Raw genomic sequence first — 21387 nt, 5'->3', positions numbered from 1 at the left:
GCGAGCAGAGAGGGGATTTGTCACTGAGACAGGGTCAACTCACTCTCATTCTCACAAAGACAGTCAAACGCTTAAAGCTTCGCTGAAAAATATGGTAATGTAGGTGGAATTTTCCTGGAATTACTGAATAAATTAGCATACAAATTACAAAATGTTCTTGCATATAAGCCGAATACTTACCAGACAAACCAATTAGTCATTACATTGGGCTGTTTACTAACTTTATGTGACATACAGTGCAACAAAACTGAGTGGCAGTGCATCAGTGCTGATTTCAGAACATGATATTTCATAAAATAACAATTGATAGTGGCTCTGTCTTTCTTAAAGTCAATATTAAAAACAGTTAAACCTGTGATTTCAGGGCTGTTTGATACTGAGCGATGAGCTCAACCACACGTCCTTGATCCTGGGAGCCAGACTGTCTGGAGCAACCATCCGAGTGTTCAAGCACAACAGTAAGTCTGATTTATCGAACATAGAGTGCTGACCTTTTAGCACTGTCTTGTTCATACAGTTTATCATATTCTCGTCTAGGTTTAACCTGTAGTAAATTAAAAAAGGCGATGCTGGCCCTTTGCTCTCCAGGCTAAAACTTGCATGTGAACAGTCTCTACTGTTCTGCAGTGAGGCACTCTCTCCTCTCCTCTGTCTCTGTGCGGAGCAGGATTTGCCTGAGGAAAGACCTACTTAACATTCTGTGTTTAGACCAGCAAATCTAGAAACTTTAATGAAGTGGGTTCAGTTTACAGTCACGACTTTGTTGTCTCCATCTGCCGCACAGCAGCAAAACAGGGCTTTACTTCTATCACTGAGTTCACCGTTACAGTAGTACTTTTACTGTCAGCAGAGAGGAAAGGGGATGGTTAAGCTTTAGTTATTAGTTTGCATTCAAAGCGACTGCATTGGAAGAAGCCTTTGCTCTTTTGGGAGCTAGGACAAATGAGGCAGTCCTCTGGCAGCAAATGTCTCCTGACAGGTACAAGCAGAGTGGGTTAAGGGTCCTCAGGCAGATCCCACAGGTCTGTCTGAGAGAAGAGCCCTCAGGCACCTGCGCACTGACCCCTCCCTCTCCCTGCCCCGCCAGAAACCACTGTACCGCTTTTATCCAGGCAAAGCAAATATTGACTAAAAGGGCTACATTAGTCGTGGCTGCATCAATGAAACATGGACAGATAGCGAGAACAACGAAACAGACATATCTTCAACTGCATCTCATGCTACATAAAAGAGAAACACGTTAGTCCAGTCTGTTTTACGTCACATGACGAAAGGTCATGCACTTCATAATAATAGACATCTCTGCTGTTTTTACTCTACTGATTTGTGTCATTGTCATTGAAGTCACAATGAGCACAAGGTGCATTAATAAGTCTACTTTAACAGCAGAGCAGTTGAAATATGATGATACCTGGTTATACCAGCTGTCTGTTGTTAGACCTGTTTCTCTGTCATTGTCATTATCAGCTTATTATCTGTTGGAGATAAATTGTGTTGACAGCTTCACTCAAAATGCTTTGGTTGCTGTCAGACCTTAAGTAATTCTCATTACTCTGTATGTAGCTGACCAACACTGCCATCTGCTGGTGAATGACACGGCTACTCTACTCATATAGCGTATATTGGCTGTTGTTTTTTTGTTTTGTTTTTTTACCACAACTGAGTTTTGCACTACAACTTAAAATGTTTGTTTGCCTTATACCTTCACACTTAATCATACCTGTACAGCTGATGTACACTGAGACGTGTATGTAAATAATTGCATATTGACATATTCCTCATTGTTTATAAGCTGTTACATATGTATAATGCACCATAAAACAAGTGTGTATCAAATGTTTCTTCCTTGTTAGTTCCTCTTTCTATTGTTTTTGTGTGTTTGTGTCAGACATGCACAGTTTGGAGAAGATGCTTAGAGAGGCAATTTGCTCTGGGCAGCCTCGGACCCACAGACCCTGGAAGAAGATCCTTATCATGGTGGAAGGTATCTACAGGTCAGCCATCATTATACCACATACTACTAACTACTGCTACTACTAACACTAATACTACTAGTACTACTGCTCCTAATACTGCTATAGCTGGACATGGTGATATTTCTCACTTTATCAGGTTCTTTAGTCCGACTGACTGTGTCCAGGGAGAAGTGATCATTTGAAACCTGAGCAAAACCTGCTGCCTGTGTCCAGCAGTGCTCATAATGGGCTTCATTTGCTGCGCTTCCCTCTTTGCCATTTGATAATTGTGCATGTGGCTAATAGTCAGGTCCATTTGATGAGCGGATACAGGGGAAAGGTATCATGTGTGTCTCACGTTAGCGAGTGCTGCAGAGTCACAGTGACCCGCTCCATCTGCTCATTAGCTCCAAATCAAGGCCAAATGGAGCCAGAGAGATGGACTTGGCTACACCCCCGCTCCCACTCACATCACGGCCACTTGCGTTTCACACCATACATTTCAGCCATCGGCACATGTCATGAGGTCAGGTTTGCTTACACAGAGCCATTCAACTCCATTGTTTACCAAACTGTTTTTATACTCCTGCATCAAATGAATAAAAGCCCGAAGACAGCCATCAGGGAGCATTAATGTAATGATTAGTTCCACACCAGTTCTGGTCATCTGAGAGACGGCTTAATTGCGCACCATTAAAGCTGCTTTATCAGGCAATAATGGCAGGCATTAGAGACATGTGGCCACTGTAGAGAACTAATGCTCCCTCTCTGGCCCTCTGCTGACATCAAAAGGCCGGGATAAAGAGTAAGCATGCTTTAGTTATATCCTGGGCCTGCCTTTGATGTGTGCACAGGTCCTAGTCAAACCCTGTCTTGTGTCATTTGGGCTGCAGACGTCCTGCGCTGGAGCGGGGCGAGTACGTCTGGGATTGCTCAAGTCCACGCCGGCTCATGCTGTCTGTTTGTAGCCTTAAAAGGGCTGTATCTGAGGGAGGAGAGGTTCGGGCTGAAGTGGGAGTTAAAACAAAAGAGGCCAGCGGAAATATCCCTTTTACGTTTGTGGGTGTTAAATTATGTAACGCTCATTCACACATGTGCAGGTGTTGTACACTGAGCTCATCACTACTCAATCGTTTGTAATTGTTAAGATGAAAAACATTCGAAGAATTGTGGTTTGTGTCATTGTTACATAATCTATTGTATTCAGCTTGTTCACTTATTAAGATCTCAAACACTGCTGATGTCATGAGGCGGTGCCTATTTTCAGCACTCAAATCACCTCTACTACAGAGTCTTTCTTCTTTCTAGTATCGGGTAACTATTGTTTTCAGCATCTTCTTTACTGGAGAGGCAGAGGATTGAGGATTGATCCATTTGTTTTGTATGCTTAGATATTGGAGCTTAATCTCCTTTAGCCTACCTGCTTTCCACATAGGCTGCATTCTGTAGGTCAGGGGCAGGCAACGTCAGGCCCGAGGGCCAAGTCCGGGCCTCCAGCATAGAACCTCTAGCCCTCAGGATGTTTTGAATGATTTTGAAGATGATTTTATTACACAAATCAGAAATCAAATGCCTAAAAATGTGTGAAATACAATCAATTCTTTCGACATTTCCAAGCAGAAGACCCAATTAGGTCATGCATAGGGCTGGGTACCGTTAAATCTTTTCAGTACAAATACTTCAATTATACTTTTTTCAATACTGATTTGTCATCTAGAACCACAAAACAGAACAGTAACGTGTGGAAGATCTGCAAGTTACAATATCGGGTTCGTGTCTGATGTCAAGAAATGTGTTAAAGTGGGGGGGGGGATATTGATTGATTGATTGGACAAAATAGGGAATAAATGGGGAATGGGAAAACAGAAGGAAAAAATGGGGCAAGTATAAGAAAAAAATATGGGGAAAAGTTTGAGGAAAATGGGGCAAACTTGGCAAGAAATTAAAAAAGTAATGGGGGGGGCGGGGGGGATTATTTTATTTGAGCTGAAACAATCAAGTAATTTCCTTGAACGCTAGCATTTATAGAAAATTGTGCTTTACTCTTTGTTTGCTGGCACAAAAGTAAGTGAAGCTTTGGAAATAAAAACTAGGAGATAAAAAGTATTATTTTGTAGTGGAGGCAATTTAAGGTCACTTAAAGTCAAATAAAGCTGCCTAGACTTTAAATACACACTGATAAGCACCACTCCATGACATCAGCAGGAGGGAACAGACTAAATAAGCTGCAAGATTTGTCCAACAACAAAACATTGCAGCACTTTTTTAAGAGGGGACAACATTAGAACATACTCTGTTTACTATAATATATATGAATAGAAATATCAACAGGCCTTTAAATGTGTCCATATGCTTATAAACGGCTCTCTCTCTGGACCATTTCTTCAGTATGGAGGGCTCAGTGGTGCGCCTGCCGGAGATCTTAGCCCTGAAGAAGAAGTACAAAGCCTACCTGTACCTGGATGAGGCGCACAGCATCGGAGCGGTGGGGCTGACGGGCAAAGGCGTGACCGAGCTGTTCAACGTGAACACCGCAGACGTGGATATCATGATGGGCACTTTCACCAAGAGCTTCGGGGCTTCCGGAGGCTACATCGCAGGCAAAAAGGTTCCTGACTCACTCCTGACTGACTGTGAAAAGTTCATGAAAAAGATTTTCAAATGGCCAACGCTCCAGTCTCTGTCAAAAGTTATATGGAACAGGTTACCCGTCACATAAAAATTCTCAATCATCTTGAAGCACTGGATATTTTTTTGACTAACATTCAAAAGGTTTGTGTTTTGCACATACACCAGGCCAATATGACTACGACTAAGTGAGCCAATATTTACCATTTTATGGACTATTTAAAATATACTTATGTCACTCTTTTATGATAGACAAAGATGTTTGACTCCTTTTAATCAGTGCTGACAGAATGATTATTTATTGGGAAGATTTCTGTATTTTCCGGACTATAAGTTGCTCCGCAGTATAAGTCGCACCAGCCTTGCCAACTACCTGAGCATGGAGGCGTAACTGCACCATTTTCAAGTATCTCCCGGTAGCACGTTGTTCAAGCACCCACTTGTAAACTCGTTCCTCTAGCTGTGGCCGTCTAGCTTTTAGCCCACGATTAGCTTTTTGGTAACGCTTTATATTAAGTTGTGCTTGTTAAATATTAATAAGTATTAATAAGCATTAATAATATGCTTGTAAAGTATGAACACACTGCTTAATCTACTTTTATCTGCAAACATACCATTAATAGGCCATTAATAATACACTTGTTCAGAGCCAACCCTTTACCTAACCCGGACCTTAACCGTTACCCTAACTCCAAAATTATATACTAATGCATACTTAATGAGCACACCTTAATCTAAAGCGATGCCGGCCTTTTTTTTATTTTCTTCATTTCAGTAGTAGTTTTCAGAGTAACCTCGACTTTTCGCCAGTCCCTCACAAGTTCCCTGCTCACTCCAAACTTTGCCGTTTTTACCATTTTCAGAGGCACAGTAGGTGATTAAGTGCTTTATTTGTCATTGTGCAACCGTACAGGAGTAGCAGATACTGGTACGCAAGTGGCTGTCAGCGTGAAAATAACAAACGTGAAATTAAACATTTTGATATACAAAGTTGCACCCCCAGCCAATCTATGCAAAAAACCCGATTTATAGTCCGGAAAATGTGGTAGTTGTGTTGCTGATTAGAGCAAATGAATCCCAAAGCACACTGCTCAGCTTGCACTCGATGGATCTTTGCTCGACGTCTTCCTCCTCAAAAAGTGCAGTTTTTAAACCTACGGCAACAACTCCTCATGTAGCTTAGCTGACACTGTGCAATCTTTCAAAACGGCGCAATTTACTGTTTATCTTTATTTATTTTATTGTGTTAGCTGTAATAAATTAAATGGATGACATTTCATTAAGTATAGCATCTCTTACTTTCAATCTGAGGTTACATTATTCCTGTTGCCACAAAAGCTGCCCACAGTCTGTAACGTTAATAGTTTTTGCCCTTCACTAATTCAGGAGATTTATCTGTTTTGGCTTTGTTAAACTGATTACATCTTATTTCATTTTACGACTGGCTGCAGAGGAGCTACTGTAGTTACTACATGCCTCTCTCTGGTAATCAGTTTCTGAGCCTTCTGTCCATGTCATTTATGTAAGTTTTGACAGATTTTCCTTAGCTGTGGATATTATGTTGCGAAACTTGAGTCCTGCGTCAAACAGCAGCATATGTTTGCATTGTCATACCTTTAATTCATTCACACACAAAAAATCAGCTTAATCATAATTGAGGTTATTTCCAAAAGGCTGTTTGTCACTTTGGGGGGAAACCTGTAACACATTTGGATGGAGAGCAGCTCAGAGTTGTTTGGTTCTTAACGACTGCCACTCTGTCACACCCTATTTCTCATGTGTCCAACAAATGTTTCCCAGGTTGTGACTCCACGGCTTTGTAATTTCTCTTTACTCCATTAAAAAGTACACTTTAGTACATAACCACACCACTTTTGTTGCAGTTGATTAGAAAGCATCAGAGGAAACGGCCATGTTGTTTGAGTTAAGCATTCAGCGAGGAGCCCTTCCTGCCGTGGCCTTATGTTTGGCACAGCCCCGCGTTGCCCTAATAAGAAGGTAAAGTTGGCAGAGGTCCAGCCCCTTCTTGTGGCAGGCGTCGGAACTGCGCTGCACATTTAACAGGATGCCCTTTAACAAGCATGATAATGTTTGAAGTACGGTTTGACAGCTGGGCGCAGTAAACTTGAGCGAGGCAGCGAGATGAGGAGAGAGGCCCTTTTGGAAATCGACGCATTTGTTGTTGTGGTGGAATCTCTCAAATCCGACACTAAGTGGTATCGGGTTGACCGACAAAAGGCTGTGCAGATGTGCGCTGGAAAACAGTCATGTTATAGCTGTTTTATGAGAGTACCCAAAATAAATAGCCCAATAAATGCAACTTCAAGCTCCTTCTAATTCACTTGAAGTCCATATGAAGCTGTGCACACTCGCCCAATTCAAAAAGGAAAGGAGGGCATTTAATTGAGCTTATTAAATACATGTGCTGCTGGGGGAGAAACGTGTGACGGCGAGTGTGTGCTTTTGGCTGCGCTCCCGGCTCCCTCTGTGGCACACTGGACACATTTTGCTACATCCGAACTGCGGCCAGTGCTGTAAACCAGAGGAAGCGATGTCAGCTGTCACTTAGCACTGCATTGTATTAAAGGAGGAGGGAAAGAAATATTGGCATTTTATTTTCTTGGCAAGTAATGGGATAATGATTTGTGGCTTTACCTAAATCTCGACTGGAGATCAACAGTGTAATGCCTCATTTGACAGCGAAGACCTACAAAAGTGATTGTAACTTTTTTTGTCACGCTGTCGCTGTGATTTTGAAGCGTTTTTGTCCTGTTTTCGTCTCTTTTGTCTTTTTTGTTTTTGTTTTTTTGTTGCTTTTTAATTGCTTTTTTGTGGCTTTTTTCCTCATGTTTTTGTCTCTTTTTTGTTGTGTTTTCATCCTTGTTTCCGTCGCTATTTTGACTTTTTTTTTCAATTTGGGTAATGCCAAACTGGAGAAAATGCGCTCAGTTAAGCCGGGTGTTGAGGGGTTAAGAATAGGGCTGCAACTAACGATTATTTTGTAATCAATTAATCTATCGATCATTTTTACGATTAATCGATTAATCGCTTGGCTGTGAATGGTGCAGGAAAATTTGATTTTTTCTTTTTTTTTATCACATTATAGCTTAAGTGGCGCTGTTTGAGGATGTGTTGATTCAGGAAACTAAAGGGAAATGTTTTTTGAAGGCTCTATTAATGAAATTTACAATGTACAAAACACTACAGACCCTAAATATAAAATCAAAGTAGGTTTTCATCAAAAATGCTACATTTTTATGTCATTTTTGCTTCATTTTAGTCTGTTTGAACCAGAAAACGATTAATCGAATACTAAAATAGTTGTCGACTTTTTAAAAAAATCGATTAGTCGTCGATTAATCGATTAGTCGTTTCAGCCCTAGTTAAGAACATTGTAACTTCAGTTGTCTAAACCAGTGTTTTTCAACCACTGTGCCGCAGCACACTAGTGTGCCGTGAGATATTGCCTGGTGTGTTTTTGAAAATCATCTTATTTCACCTAGTTGGTCTAAAAAGATATTTTTCTAAAACAAATCGCAAATAATGTGCAGTTGTTAAGTCTCTGTGCTGTCTAGTGATCGGCAGAGTAACCATGTAATACTCTTCCATATCAGTAAGTGGCCGCAGGTAGCTAATTTGACCACAGCAACCACAGCATGGCAAGTCAAAGACAAATTTCCCTATGGGACAATAAAGTTTATCTTATCTTATCTTATCGGAATTTCTTTGAGACAAGAGAATTAGTGAAGCATGGATACGACAGGTGTGACAGTTGCATCGTGGCTTTATTTTGTGAATATAGGCTACAGAGGTACATTTTTTAACATTTTCTGCTGGTGGTGTGCCTCGTGATTTTATCAATGAAAAAAAATGTGCTTTGGCTCCGAAAAGTTTTAAAAACTTTGTTCTAAACTAATGCAAGAATCTCATTCATTACAGAACATATTTAAAGAGGTTGAAACTACAGGGTTAGCAAGATTGTAAGCTGTTTTTTTTTCCTTTCAAAGGACATTCACCTTTCATTTTAAGAGGTTTTATCAGGTGAGATGTCAGGAGAAGTTTTCTCATTCTTGACAATAAAACAACCCTTTACAGATGACAGATTGATGGAAAACTCTTGTTCAACAGAGAGCTTACACAACCATGTTTCCCAAACTATTTGCTAATCTTGACCAATACAACTGCAATTTCCGACTCAGATGTGGCTCTACTGTCGCTGCGCACCCCAGCTTTCCAGACGCGAGACAGATTGCGGACACATTCCCTTAACTGGTTTATCTTGGTCGCACCAAAAATCCTGCGGGGCCCGAAAAGCGGAGTAAATCCTTTGCCCTAAACGAAAGCAGCTGTCCGGTTGTTTCAGAGTTCTTATCCTATGTTTGAGCATTTGCCTCGAAATCTCTTCAGCCACAGCCACCGCCCCAGCAGGCACAGATGGCTGCGCGTGGAAGCAGTGGCCAGACAGCATCTCCGGCTCCGTGTCATCACCTCGCACCCGCCGGGGGCCACCGCAGAGCCGGAGAGTAGAAGCCCATCACAGTCCCAGCCCGCTACACACACACATGCTCCCGGGACCGCAGCCTGCCCGGCCTGTCCTCTCGTCTCCTGACAACCACTACAGGCGAATTAATGTGCTTCTGACATTTTGGAATAACGAGCGTGACAGTCCCGATTCTGGCTCATTTCGGCATCGCTTCCCTTTCATATTAAAAGGCTGGCTCTGCAGCGAGGAGCAGGAGATGGGCCAAAGCATTAACCAGCTTCACAGTCACACAGCCAAGGGAAAAGCAGGCCATTTAATTAACTCTCAGGTGAGGACTGTGCATGAGCATGCTCTAGTGGTTGATCAGAAAAGTACAGGTCAACAGCAGAAAACTTAAGGTAATTTATGTAGAAGCACTTTTAGTGAAAGCTAAGAACCTCCAGGGTTTAGTCGATGAGCTTTATCTATTGGAGGCTGCACTACCATTAATTAGGACCTGATTGGGGACCGGTGCTGGAATGTGGAAGTAGAAGAGAGAGTCTGCAAATGTATGTCCATTTCCAAATGGACAACTAACTTACTCTTTTTTCTTGAGAACCAAAAGAAAAACATCAACAACCTTTATATCATGCAAATGTTGTTATTGTAAAGAAACAAAATCCATATTTAATTTGAACATTTTTACCTCATATCTGTGGACACAATTTGGTCATGTTTGTGAAATATTTACAGAAATAAATTATACTTTATACCGTATTTTCCGGACTATAAGTCACCCTTTTTTTCATAGTTTGGCTGGGGGTGCAACTTATACTCAGGTGCGACTTATATATCAGAATATATGATTTCACATTTTTGTTATTTTCATACTGACAGCTGCTCGAAGGCGCTCGAGATTTGTGCACCAGTATCTGCAGAAATAAAAAGTGGAGTGAGCGAGAAACTTGTGAGGCACTGGCGAAAAGTGGAGGATATTGCATTGAAGAAAAAAGAAAGTTAATGGCAGGCTACAGCTAGAGAAAGGAGTTTGCAAATGGGTGCTTGAACAACGTGCTGCCGGGAGAGGCTTGTCAACGGTGTAGTTACACCTCCATGCCCAGGTCATTGCCAAGGCTGGTGCAACTTATACTCCGGAACAACCTATAGTCTGGAAAATACAATGCCTTTAAGATAGCATGTTTAACTGACGGTGACTGTCTCCTAGCAATCACTTGTGAATAAGTCTGCATGCCTTAATGAGGATATTATAGTTTCCTCCTCATTGCCCCGGCAACCTCTGAATAAAGACAGACTGTGTCCGAATGGCCACATTATTCCCTATATAGTGCAGCACATGTCACAGTCACAGTCATGTTACTACAACGAGCATTAACAATCAAAGTGACAACTGCCAAAACAAAAAAGGCCAAGTAAACAACTGTGGCACAACTCTTTTAATAGCTATATCACAAATGGATATCAAAATTCTTCTTTGTCAAAGTTAACTGTGCTTCCTTTTATTCTTATGGTTTTTGCAAGTATTTCCATAATTCATTGCACTTTGATGACACATTCCTGATCTTGACTGGCAAACTGATGTAAAACAAAGTATTTATTCAAACCCAAAAGCTGTTGATAAAGGCTGTAAACATACATTGGAAACAGCCGGAAAAGGTTTGAAAAAAAAAAAAAATGGCTTTGACTTTGCAAGGAGATGTAACAACTTCCTGTAAGCTTTAGCAAACAACTGAAAATCTGCCTTCTCTTTTTTTGTCGCAGGTGCTTGTGGACTACATACGCAGACATTCCCACAGTGCGATCTACGCCACCGCCATGTCCCCGCCTGTCACTGAGCAGGTTATCCGGGCCATGAAGTGCATTATGGGAAAAGACGGGGGCGACGAAGGTTAGTTTCCCTCAACACTCTGCCTCTTTCTTGTAAACGTCACCTCCAATCCCCAGCGCCGCTCGCCACAAGGCCATTAAACGTCATGTTCTGTTCTCGGACAAATATTATCCCTGGCTTATGAAAAGTTTTACACCTCGCTGTAATTTTTATGGAAACAATAGCAAACCAGATTCGGCGGACAGTCTCCATGTTAACATAGAGGTAAGTACTAAACCTGCGGGGGAAGACAAACAGCTGCTCGCGTTGAAATGTGGGAGCAATTACAGAGGGACCGGGTTTGGAGAGAGAGAGAGAGAGATGAGGGGACACACACAGTCCCATGAGCGCACGTGACCCCAACATGGAGGAAATGATTCTCATGTGTGGCTTGTGAGGAAACCTCTGAGAAGTCTCTGCGTTAATGACATCGGACAGAGGGACAGGAACATAGACATTTTTCAACCAGCTGCGGTACCTCCAGGGAGACTATCCATGCACTTGTTGAGAAGAGAGATATAGTATTGTTCATTTGTGCATTACGTAGGTTTAAGGTGCGTTTTAAGGATTTGCATGGTCAAAATAGGTCAATTTGTCTGTCCATATAACTTCAGCAGGGTTTCCACGGGGCATTAAAAAGCATTAAAAGGGATTAAAGTAATAGTGCAGTAATGTTGGCCGTAAGTTGTTAAAAGCATTCAATTCAACTCTGGCATTATATCAATCCAAATTTTTTGGTGGGGAAATAATGGCATTGGTCAACTATTATTATTGCATAAATTCGTTGAAAATCCAAACATATTCAGCTGTAGTTTGGGCAGAAATTGTCCACATTTCTTTGGTCAAATTTTGTGTTTGAAAATAAATTTTTCCCCTTATTCTTCTGTTTGTGTCCGTGTCCGAATGTCCGTGAATCTTAAGAAATAAATTATGCACTGAATATCTGCATGTGGCATGAAAATGTTGGTATAGATACAGACGGCATCTCTGGAATGGCCCATATATGGTCATGTTTGAAACAGTTAAGGGGGAAAATAATTCAATTATTCAAAAACTACTTTAACAAACGCTGAATTATGAAGATATTTTTCTACTAAATAAAGATACAAAGACATGGTGAGGAGCAAAGTGGTTCAACAGCCCATAAATACATAAAAAAACGGAGAATCATCATGTTAGCATCGTGCTAATGCTACGACTGCTGTTTTTTCACTTCTACCGAATAATCTGGACTCGATTTACACTTGACTTTTTTATGTGTGGTAAATAAGTTAATATTCCACCAGAAAATGGCTAAAAAGTGTGGAAAATTGTGTTTCCCAAAAGATTCTATTTTCCCCCTCGGCGAAGCCACTATGACACTATGCTGTCTGTATCTATTGGGGCATTAAAATGGTATTTAAAAACATTAAATTTGACTTGCTGCTGCCTGTGTAGGTTACTTTAGCCCACAACCGTAAGCAATTATCCAGGCTTAGAATGTGTTTGTGTAAGCTCTCAGTTGTGCCAGAGTTCTCCATCATAGAAGGGTTTTTTAAGGTTGTCGTTTGTACTGGGTCTGTTCCAGTTGTTGGGCAAATTCACCAAAATTGGTGGCAACATGTTAGGACGCTTTCCTGTCAGGATCCTTTTGAAAACCTTTTCTTCAGCAAGCGTTGGGCAAGTTATCTTGGCTTGAATTCATTTTATTAGACAAGGGGCCGCCATTCGGTGCCCACCGTCCCAAGTTTGAGAAAATGCGCAGTTGGTGCACGTCACTGCGGTTTTTGAGGAGCTTAGTTTGTCATAAATCCGAAACAGGATCAGGCTCAAAAGTCTATGCCCTATGTGCATTTTGTCTAATACAATGGTGAGCCTGGTACCCTGACCGTCGGCATCATCCATTGTCCGCTTTTATGTCTCAGCTGACATTGAGACTACACATTCTAATGATTTGAGGCAATGTTTGTCAAAGTAAAAACTCACTAAGTGCTGCTTAAAACACCTCGGGAGGACTTTTGAGGTAAGTCAATGTAGCCGAAATGATGGATTGTAGCTTAAAGGCAATATTTGGGTGTACAAATCATGGCAGTACGACGTAATAAGAGGAAAAGGAATTTCCTCAGAGCAACAGCAGACATCATAATAACATTGGCTTATATTTACATTATATGAGATAGTTTGTCATTGTCAAAATGTCAGTGAGTTCCTGAGAAAGTCGTCAGCGTATCTACTGTGGATAAGTGCTTAATAGCTACAGCATGTACAGTCTGATATGTTATGGTTGATGGAAATTGCAGTTTAAAGCCGAGATGAGTAACTTTCTCATCTGGCTCTGAACCAGACATGCTCAGTGTCTGACGTAGCCTCGTTAAATCGCTGTTATGGAGAAATCAGTCTTGACCTGTCTTATCAAACAAGCAAGGAACGGGGAGCATTGGGAGCAACGCTGCAAGCTTTTCAAAACACAAGTTCCCATGTCCATCATAACACCGGAGAAACACGCAGGAAATGCCAGTGAAAGATTTGTTTTTTTCCCCCCTGTTCTCCAGACTATCCCTAGCTGCTCCTATGTTGAATTTCGCACTCCAAAGTGAACTGGAGGCTGCCGCTCAAGAAACAGGGGAAAGCTCTGACAGACAGCAGCATCCACGCACTCTCACCTACTCACAATCCCAGCGTCTGGCAGCAGCTTCTTGACCTGCGTGCCCTCTATCAGCGCAGAAAGGAGCGATTTACAAAATGGGCGCTGCACTCTTTGGCAGATGTTTGAAATGTTATGTTTCTTTTTTCTCCTTGTGTAGAGATAAGGGGATTTAAAGTGCTCTCTTACATCCCTCTGAACGCACTGCCAATCTTTTCGCAGGTAATGACTGGGAAACGCAGTAATGTTCCAAGACTGGACCAAGCCAAAAAGCAGCTGAGGAACATTGTTAGGAAGCCTGGTGGTGCTGCTTTCGATTTTGAGTCTAATAAATACGTCTGCCATAGTTGCACATTGCTAAGTGCTTGTATCTAGTTTTTGTGAATGTAAATTTCATCCCCGTTCGCGGAAATGCCTGGCTTCATCTGAACGCAGGCCGTCAGATGAAACAAAACTGAGCCATCTGCCGCTGCAGCTGAGTTGTAATCATGAGAAAGTTTATGGTGAAAGCACGGCCCAGATGGAGGTAGTGAAATAAGGAAGCTTTCCAAAAAAAAAAAAAAAGCGCACCCTACATTAGCCTATACTGACAGATGCTCTTTCCAGTCGGGGAGAGTGTAAATAAAAAAAAATGTCGGCCCTGCGCTCAAGTGCATCTTGTTTGAATTGCAGGGATCAGACGGGTGCGCCAACTGGCAGAAAACACCAGGTACTTCAGAGCCAGACTGAAGGAGATGGGCTTCATCATCTATGGAAATGATGACTCACCTGTGGTTCCCATCCTGCTCTACATGCCCGGCAAAGTGGTGTAAGTACCGTCAGGACCAGCCAATTCTGCAGGTCCAACAAACTGCTTTTGTATGGTCTTCAAAGGCAGGTAAAGTAAAGAAGACAGAAATGTTGTCACGGAAATGACTTAGTTTTAGGTAAATAAATAAAGTTCAGAATAGACGATTAGAGAGATGAATACACGAGGAGAAGCTGTTAACTGTACTCAATTGTTTTTACTTCAAAAGACACAAGAATGAAGTGAGAAAAAAGAAAATAATACAGTAATTGTAGCTTATCACTGCCCACCGACGACTAGTGCTAGAGCTTTTATAGCACATTGCAGCTATTAAGACACCTCCTCTCTTTGTCACAAACGATTTCGAGCGAGTGGAGCATGTGCTATTACAGCGATATGGATGGCTGCCATACTCTCACTGCAAAGTTTCCACCAAGGGGGGCTCTCACAGCTGGGGCGTCTGTAACTACTTAGGCGCAGCTCATGTAAACACCGGGCCCGTTTAAGACGCTCAGGTATAATAATCCAATCCCTTTTTTTGAAGCGTGTCATTGCTGCGCGTTCGTAAAATGTCAAGACTCGGCCAGTAATCGCCGCATCAGGAGCCCACAGCGCAGTAAAAAGCTTCTGGATTTACTGTTGTCAGTGATAATAAGGACACAAAAATAATGCTATAAATCTGATGTTGTACCGGCCAAAACATCTGCACCACAAGCTATATAATGGCGACGATTTCCTCCTAAATCGCTGTTAAAATGTGAGGTTTTAGATTTTTTTTTGAGGACTATTGAGCGGCTTGGCTTGGATTTGTGTAGGTCAGTTGTAGCGTCAGTGTGGTCACCGCCTAACAATTATAATTATGTATTTAAATGATGATACAAGAAATCTAAAGTTATTATCTCATTTAAATATTTAACATTTTTTGGGGTAGTGTGACCTTGTAAATCATAGTGTAAAATATGATTTACGCACAATTCCTCTGTTTAGTTCAAGTTAAATAGCACATTTTTTTAACAGCTTGTCTCAATGTGGTGATAAAATTAAATCACTGACCCTACTTAAAGGAATAGGCCACCGTTTTTACATACTAAGATATGTTCTTAGCTCACTTTAGTCGAGTTAATATATCCCCGTCTGGTCTTTGTCCGCGCGCTCTGTCACGCAAACGGAGCACATACGCAGCCTCTCCCACATGTCACATAGCTCCGAAAAAGCTCACGATAGAAGCTACCAAGCTCTTCCACGTGTTCCCTATTTAAATAAAGTTACGTGAAGTGTTTTCATGCGAAGTATATTTACCCAGAAATGTAGCATGTCGATTTTATAAGCAAATAAAAAGGGGGACTATATTGTGAGGCGTAATGATACGAGGAGTAAAACGTCCGCGTAGTAACTCCTAAAGACTTCCCCCGCTCACTTCCGTCAATAACCTTTAGGAGTTACTGCGCGGACGTTTTACTCCTCGTATCATTACGCCTCACAATATAGTCCCCCTTTTTATTTGCTTATAAAATCGACATGCTACATTTCTGGGTAAATATACTTCGCATGAAAACACTTCACGTAACTTTATTTAAATAGGGAACACGTGGAAGAGCTTGGTAGCTTCTATCGTTTGCTTTTTTGGAGCTATATGACATGTGGGAGAGGCTGCGTATGTGCTCCGTTTGCGTGACAGAGCGCACGGACAAAGACCAAACGGGGATATATTAACACGTCTAAAGTGAGGTAAGAACATATCTTAGTATGTAAAAACGGTGGCCTATTCCTTTAAATATTTATGTTGATCTTTTGTGTGTTATTGAAATACATTCCATAGAAATAAGATAAGATTCTCAAGAAACACAAAGAGTTAGGAAATGTAATCAAAGAAGAAACTAGGTAAATGTGCAAAAAAAAAAGAAGTGCACTGCAAATCAAGAAATAAGTGCAATTCTCTTGAAATAAGTAAATTTGTCCTTGATTTGAGGTACTTGAAAATAAGATTGTTGTAGATGTTTTTCTGAATTTATTGTTAAAAAAAAAAAAGTTAGTATATTTCAAGAAAATGTTTTTATTTTCTGATTACTTATTGCAGTGTAAAATAAAGGTATTGCTTTAGATTAAGGTGTGCTAATAAGCATTAGTAATCTTTTTAGGGTTAGGGTCAGCTATGAATAAGTATTTTATTCACGACCTATTAGCGTGGTAGTTGATTACAATAGAATGATCAACCTATTAATCTTCATAAGAAAATGATTAATGGCCTAGTAGTATTTTATTTAAATGGATAAAAGTATAATAAGCAGCTTATTAATACTTAACAAGCATATTATTAATGGCCTATTAATTCATGCTTTTTAATACTTAACTAGCACACCTTAACATAAAGCGTTACCATGGTATCTTATTTACAATAAAAAATAAGCAACAAAGAAGCAAAGCTTTGCAAAAAGAAAGTTTGACCATCTTGTGATTGAGTTTGGTGTTTGAATCCACCATTTACGGGCTTTAATATTTGCTATAAATATGCAGACTAGATATAAGTAAACTTCTGTACTTGGGAAAATGTCTACTAAACTACATACATCTCATTGTTAGGGCCTTGTTTAGTCCGATGAAGACTCCAATCATGACAAAAAGGTCTTTCAGGTTTGACTGGAGAGTAAATACTCTTTACTTTGCGGTCTTTACTACATGTGTTTGGAACTTACTTTGGCCTTGGTATTTCTCTCCGTGTCAGTGCAAGAGTACACGTCCAAACTGCTGTTGTAGATGATTGTTTTCTGTGGTGTGCAGTGCGTTCGCACGGGAGATGCTGGAGCGTAAGATCGGTGTGGTGGTGGTGGGTTTCCCTGCGACTCCCATCACTGAGGCCAGAGCGCGTTTCTGTCTGTCTGCCGCCCACACCAGAGCTATGCTGGACCAGGTAAGTTCACCTAGACCACTACAACTGCACAACTGTGGCTACTTCTTATCACGCTGTAACTGCTACTTGTTGCCTATTACTATTTGCCAGAGGCGGGTAGTTCTCAGTTACTTTTACTCAAGTACATGTACTTCTTAGAGTAGTTTTATCATACGGTTCTTTTTATGTATTTGTACTCTGACTTGAGTAAAAATAATTGGTACTTTTTCAATTGTGAGTAAATATTTAAGTGGCAAATGCCTCATTTTGACTCATAAAGTAAATGTAGATCATCTTGTGCACCTTCTTCTTTAAAATTATTGAGTTTTTCTGTATTTTCATGCCATTTTCTTTGAATTTCTTTTGTAAATATCACAATTTCCTCATGATTTTATGTTTTGTTTCACACAATTTATGGCTTCATTGAAAATAAATCAGACTTTTTCGCTTAAACAGCTACTCAGTTACTCACAGTACTCAAGTAACATTTTCTCCTAGAATTTTTTTACTTTTACTAGAGTAACATTATTTCAGAGTAACATTATTCTTACTTGAGTAAATATATTGGCTACTCTACCACCTGTGCTATTTGCTGTCATTGTTCTGTAACAGCACTACAGTTGTCGAAACAACATTGCACAAAGTAATTAAAGAGTTTTAAAACAACCTTTGCAATTTGTAAATTAAGAAACGGTGTCTCAATGCTTTTTAAAATAGATCATAAATCTCAATTAACTTGAAGTAGATGTTTTTCCTGTTTTATTTGCTAAAATTATTTATTCCTCTGGCATCACTAAAACATAATTGTGCTTGTGTGTGTCCAGGTGCTGCACCATCTGAATGAAGTGGGGGACCTGCTCTGTCTGAAGTTCTCGCGGCGGAGACGCGCCCCACGGCCCGACTCGGAAGACAGGACAGTCTTCCACATCGAAGAATGAGAGACGAACCTCTGACCTTCGCTCCACTGTGTCAAAACCAAAGAGTGCGCCTCTCCAGCCCGTGTTCGGCAGCTGCATCTGACAGACGCTGAGAGCCACAACGGGGCAGATTTACCTCTATTTTATAACAGGAGAGAGTGACAAATGTGTTCTTTATTTTTCTATACATGCATTTGCAAAAAATTTAATGGACGCACAAGTTGTATATGATGTTCACTTTTTTCTTTTTTTTTTATAAAACCGATTTACCTGTGAATAAATAATCAACTTAAATGAATAAATAAATATTCTACTAATTGAGCTGTGAATAATAAATAATAATAACTATCCATTATAAACCCACTGCACAAAATTACTAACTTTTTTAGTGTTTTTCATTTATTTATTTCAACAAAGAAGCAAAAACTTGAGTTTGCATTGTTTTTATAACACTATTTTTTGTAACAGTCTCAGGTGAATCAATGTCTAAAGAGTGAATAAAGATCAATTATTGCTATATCAAAATAGAGTAAATATAATATATATCACATATGTATTTACCATTTTTGTACTGTTTCAAAGTAGTGAGCCACCACTACCACCACACACTGCCCCACCCACTTCCGGTCATGTGAGTCCAGACGTAAATAATCCCATTCATTTTTAGCATAAATTTGTCAAATCAGGTCATGTGAGTCCAGACGTAAATAATCCCATTCATTTTTAGCATAAATTTGTCAAAAAATTAAAATATTAATGGAACAGGCCATACTGAGATATGTTCTTACCTGAGCTTAGACAAGTTGATGTGCACCTGTCTGGTCTTTGTGCGTGCGCTCAGTCATGCAAAAAGACCAAAGATGTTGTTTGCATTTAGCCTCTCCTTGGCCCCATAGAGGAGAGGAGGAGAGGCAACTTGTCTAAGCTCAGGTAAGAACATATCTCAGTATGGAAAAACGGTGCCGGCTAACTCATGGACATTAAACACACAAAGTTAAATTGAACCTGATAATGTATAGAATAATTTTGCCATATTTTCAAGTATTTAGCGTTTTCATTCATTTCATTCTTTCATTCTTCGTAAAATAGTCAGTAGTTAGCACATAGCTGATTCCAAGATTCCTCGGTGGGGCCCGCAATAATAATATTTCATTGTATTCTATAGAATTTTTACAGCTTCAAATTACATATTGTAGAATAAATAACAATGACCATGGGATAAAAAGTGACATTAATTGGTGTTATTTAACCTCTTACCCACTTTAACCAAACACATTTTCTCCAGTTCGGCTTTAGTTATAAATTTGTTTTTTATTTGTTTTTGTTTTTTTGTTGCTTCTTAGTCGTGGTTTTTGTCACTTTTTTCATCCATTTTTGTCACCTTTTTGTTGCTCTTAAGTCACTTTTTTGTTTAATGAATTGTTGATTTTTGGGCCAGTTTTTGTTAGCCTTTTGTTGCTTTTTTGTCAAATGTTTGTCTTGATAACATCCCTGTTTTTGTTGCTATTTTGACACTTTTTTCAAGAAGCTTTTAGATTTGGGTGATGCCAAACAGGAGAAAATGTGCCGGTTGTAGACATGTAGAAAAATTTAGATACAGATGGCATTGCGTAATAGAAGGGGGCGTGGCTTTGCTGAGGGGGGAAATAGAATCTTAAGAGAAACACAATTTTCCACTCTTTTAGCCATTTTTCTGGTGGAATATGAACTTATTTATCACACATAAATAAAGTATAGTGTAAATCGAGCCCATATGGATATTTTCTCACAGCAGATTGTTCAGTGGAAGAGAAAAAACGGCAGTTGTAGCTAGCGTTAGCTAACCGTTAGCATCAGCCCGATGCAAACATGAAGCATCAAGCTAGCATTCTCTGTTATTTATGTATTTATGGGCTGTTGAACCACTTTGCTCCTCCCCACGTCTTTGTATCTTTGTTAAGTGAAAAACTCTAATCATATTTCAGCGTTTGTTAAAATATTTTGTCTTCAAACATGGCCATATATGGGCGATTACAGAGACGCCGTTTGTATCTATAATTGCACATCTTGGACTGGAGTTAAATTTCAACAGCTTCAATGAGAGACTTATTCAATCAACAGATAAAACTACGCATGAGAATTCACAGACCGGTTTGTAAATGTCAGGTCCAGCTGAAACAAACAGCTCAGCCGCACGAGTCCATCTCAGTTTCATCAACAGCACATGTAGAAGAGTGTGTCCAAAACCCATCACTGTGGGCCACCTGTTGCCATGGCGAACTTGTCTTTTTTTTTATAATCAAGCCAAAGATAAACTGTCAAATAATCACAATTCGTCTGTTTTGTCGTTGCAGCCCGACTAAATGAACTTTTCTTACATGTAAAGACTGATCGGACTGTGACAACATGTTTAAAATGTAAATAGTTTTGCTAATGTATTTTAATGCGCAAAAGGCTTGACTAATAAACTCTCCTCTCATACTGACTCCCTATTCATCATCGACATATCAAGTATAGCCTCGACAAATACAATATACAGCGGTGCAATTACCTCGCTGACTAAATCACTGTCTGTTGTGGCCTGTTTTGTGGTTAAGGTTTAATAATTTGTTGGTGCTTTTAAGTCCTCTGCCTCCTGTTCGCAGACAGACACAGAGAGCCAGATAAGCATGCGGAGTATGCAGACACCTGAGCCAACAGAAACCTAACCTAGCAATTAGCGCTCCTCCAAATTCTAGAGGTATGGGATAATGATTTGATTAACACAGGAAGGATTAAAGATGGGATGATGAATGCGTTTTACGTAGCTGATCCGTGTTGGCACTTGTTTTGTTGCCGTGTTTCTGTGTTTTCATCCTCCTTCAGCAGCCTAGTGACCTCTAGATTGCAACAAAATGAAATGTGAAAGACAAATCAACTAAAAAAAAGACCCTATATACAGTATGTTGTAGAAGGAATCACTTTGTGTATGAAAATGTAGATGAGGCAGATAATAAGATAATGTAGATCATTCTAGAAAAAGCAGGTATAGGGCCCTTTAAGTATTTATGTGAGATATCGAAACAAACAGGTGAGTGTATACTCTCTTCTAACTTAAATTTATCAGCCCATAAAACAGCTTACACTTTCTCTCAACTGTGTCTTTGCAATAGGACAAAGAGGGCAGAATATGTAGAAAAAGGGGCCCATATCAGCTGTCTGTTGTGTAAGGGATCACTTCTTTGATCTGTAAATAAATATCCACATCTGGCTCCTATCTCGGCA

At 40.1% G+C, this 21387-nt stretch overlaps 1 protein-coding gene across 1 annotated transcript in view; it reads left to right on the top strand.

The window, feature by feature from the left end:
* The window catches only part of sptlc3 (serine palmitoyltransferase, long chain base subunit 3), a 29825-nt gene extending 11371 nt beyond the window's left edge, over positions 1 to 18454 (top strand). The window contains exons 6-12 of the mRNA XM_079559777.1: positions 365 to 458; positions 1889 to 1994; positions 4344 to 4563; positions 10825 to 10951; positions 14226 to 14361; positions 17119 to 17248; positions 18052 to 18454. Coding sequence (XP_079415903.1) covers positions 365 to 458; positions 1889 to 1994; positions 4344 to 4563; positions 10825 to 10951; positions 14226 to 14361; positions 17119 to 17248; positions 18052 to 18165 — 927 coding nt within the window. The 3' untranslated portion in view covers positions 18166 to 18454. The remainder of the gene's footprint in view (positions 1 to 364; positions 459 to 1888; positions 1995 to 4343; positions 4564 to 10824; positions 10952 to 14225; positions 14362 to 17118; positions 17249 to 18051) is intronic.
* The last annotated feature ends 2933 nt before the right edge of the window (positions 18455 to 21387 follow it).

The sequence above is a fragment of the Gobius niger genome, assembly GCF_951799975.1.
Source record: "Gobius niger genome assembly, chromosome: 7".
Lineage (NCBI taxonomy): Eukaryota > Metazoa > Chordata > Actinopteri > Gobiiformes > Gobiidae > Gobius > Gobius niger.
This window is presented reverse-complemented; position numbering and strand designations above follow the sequence as displayed.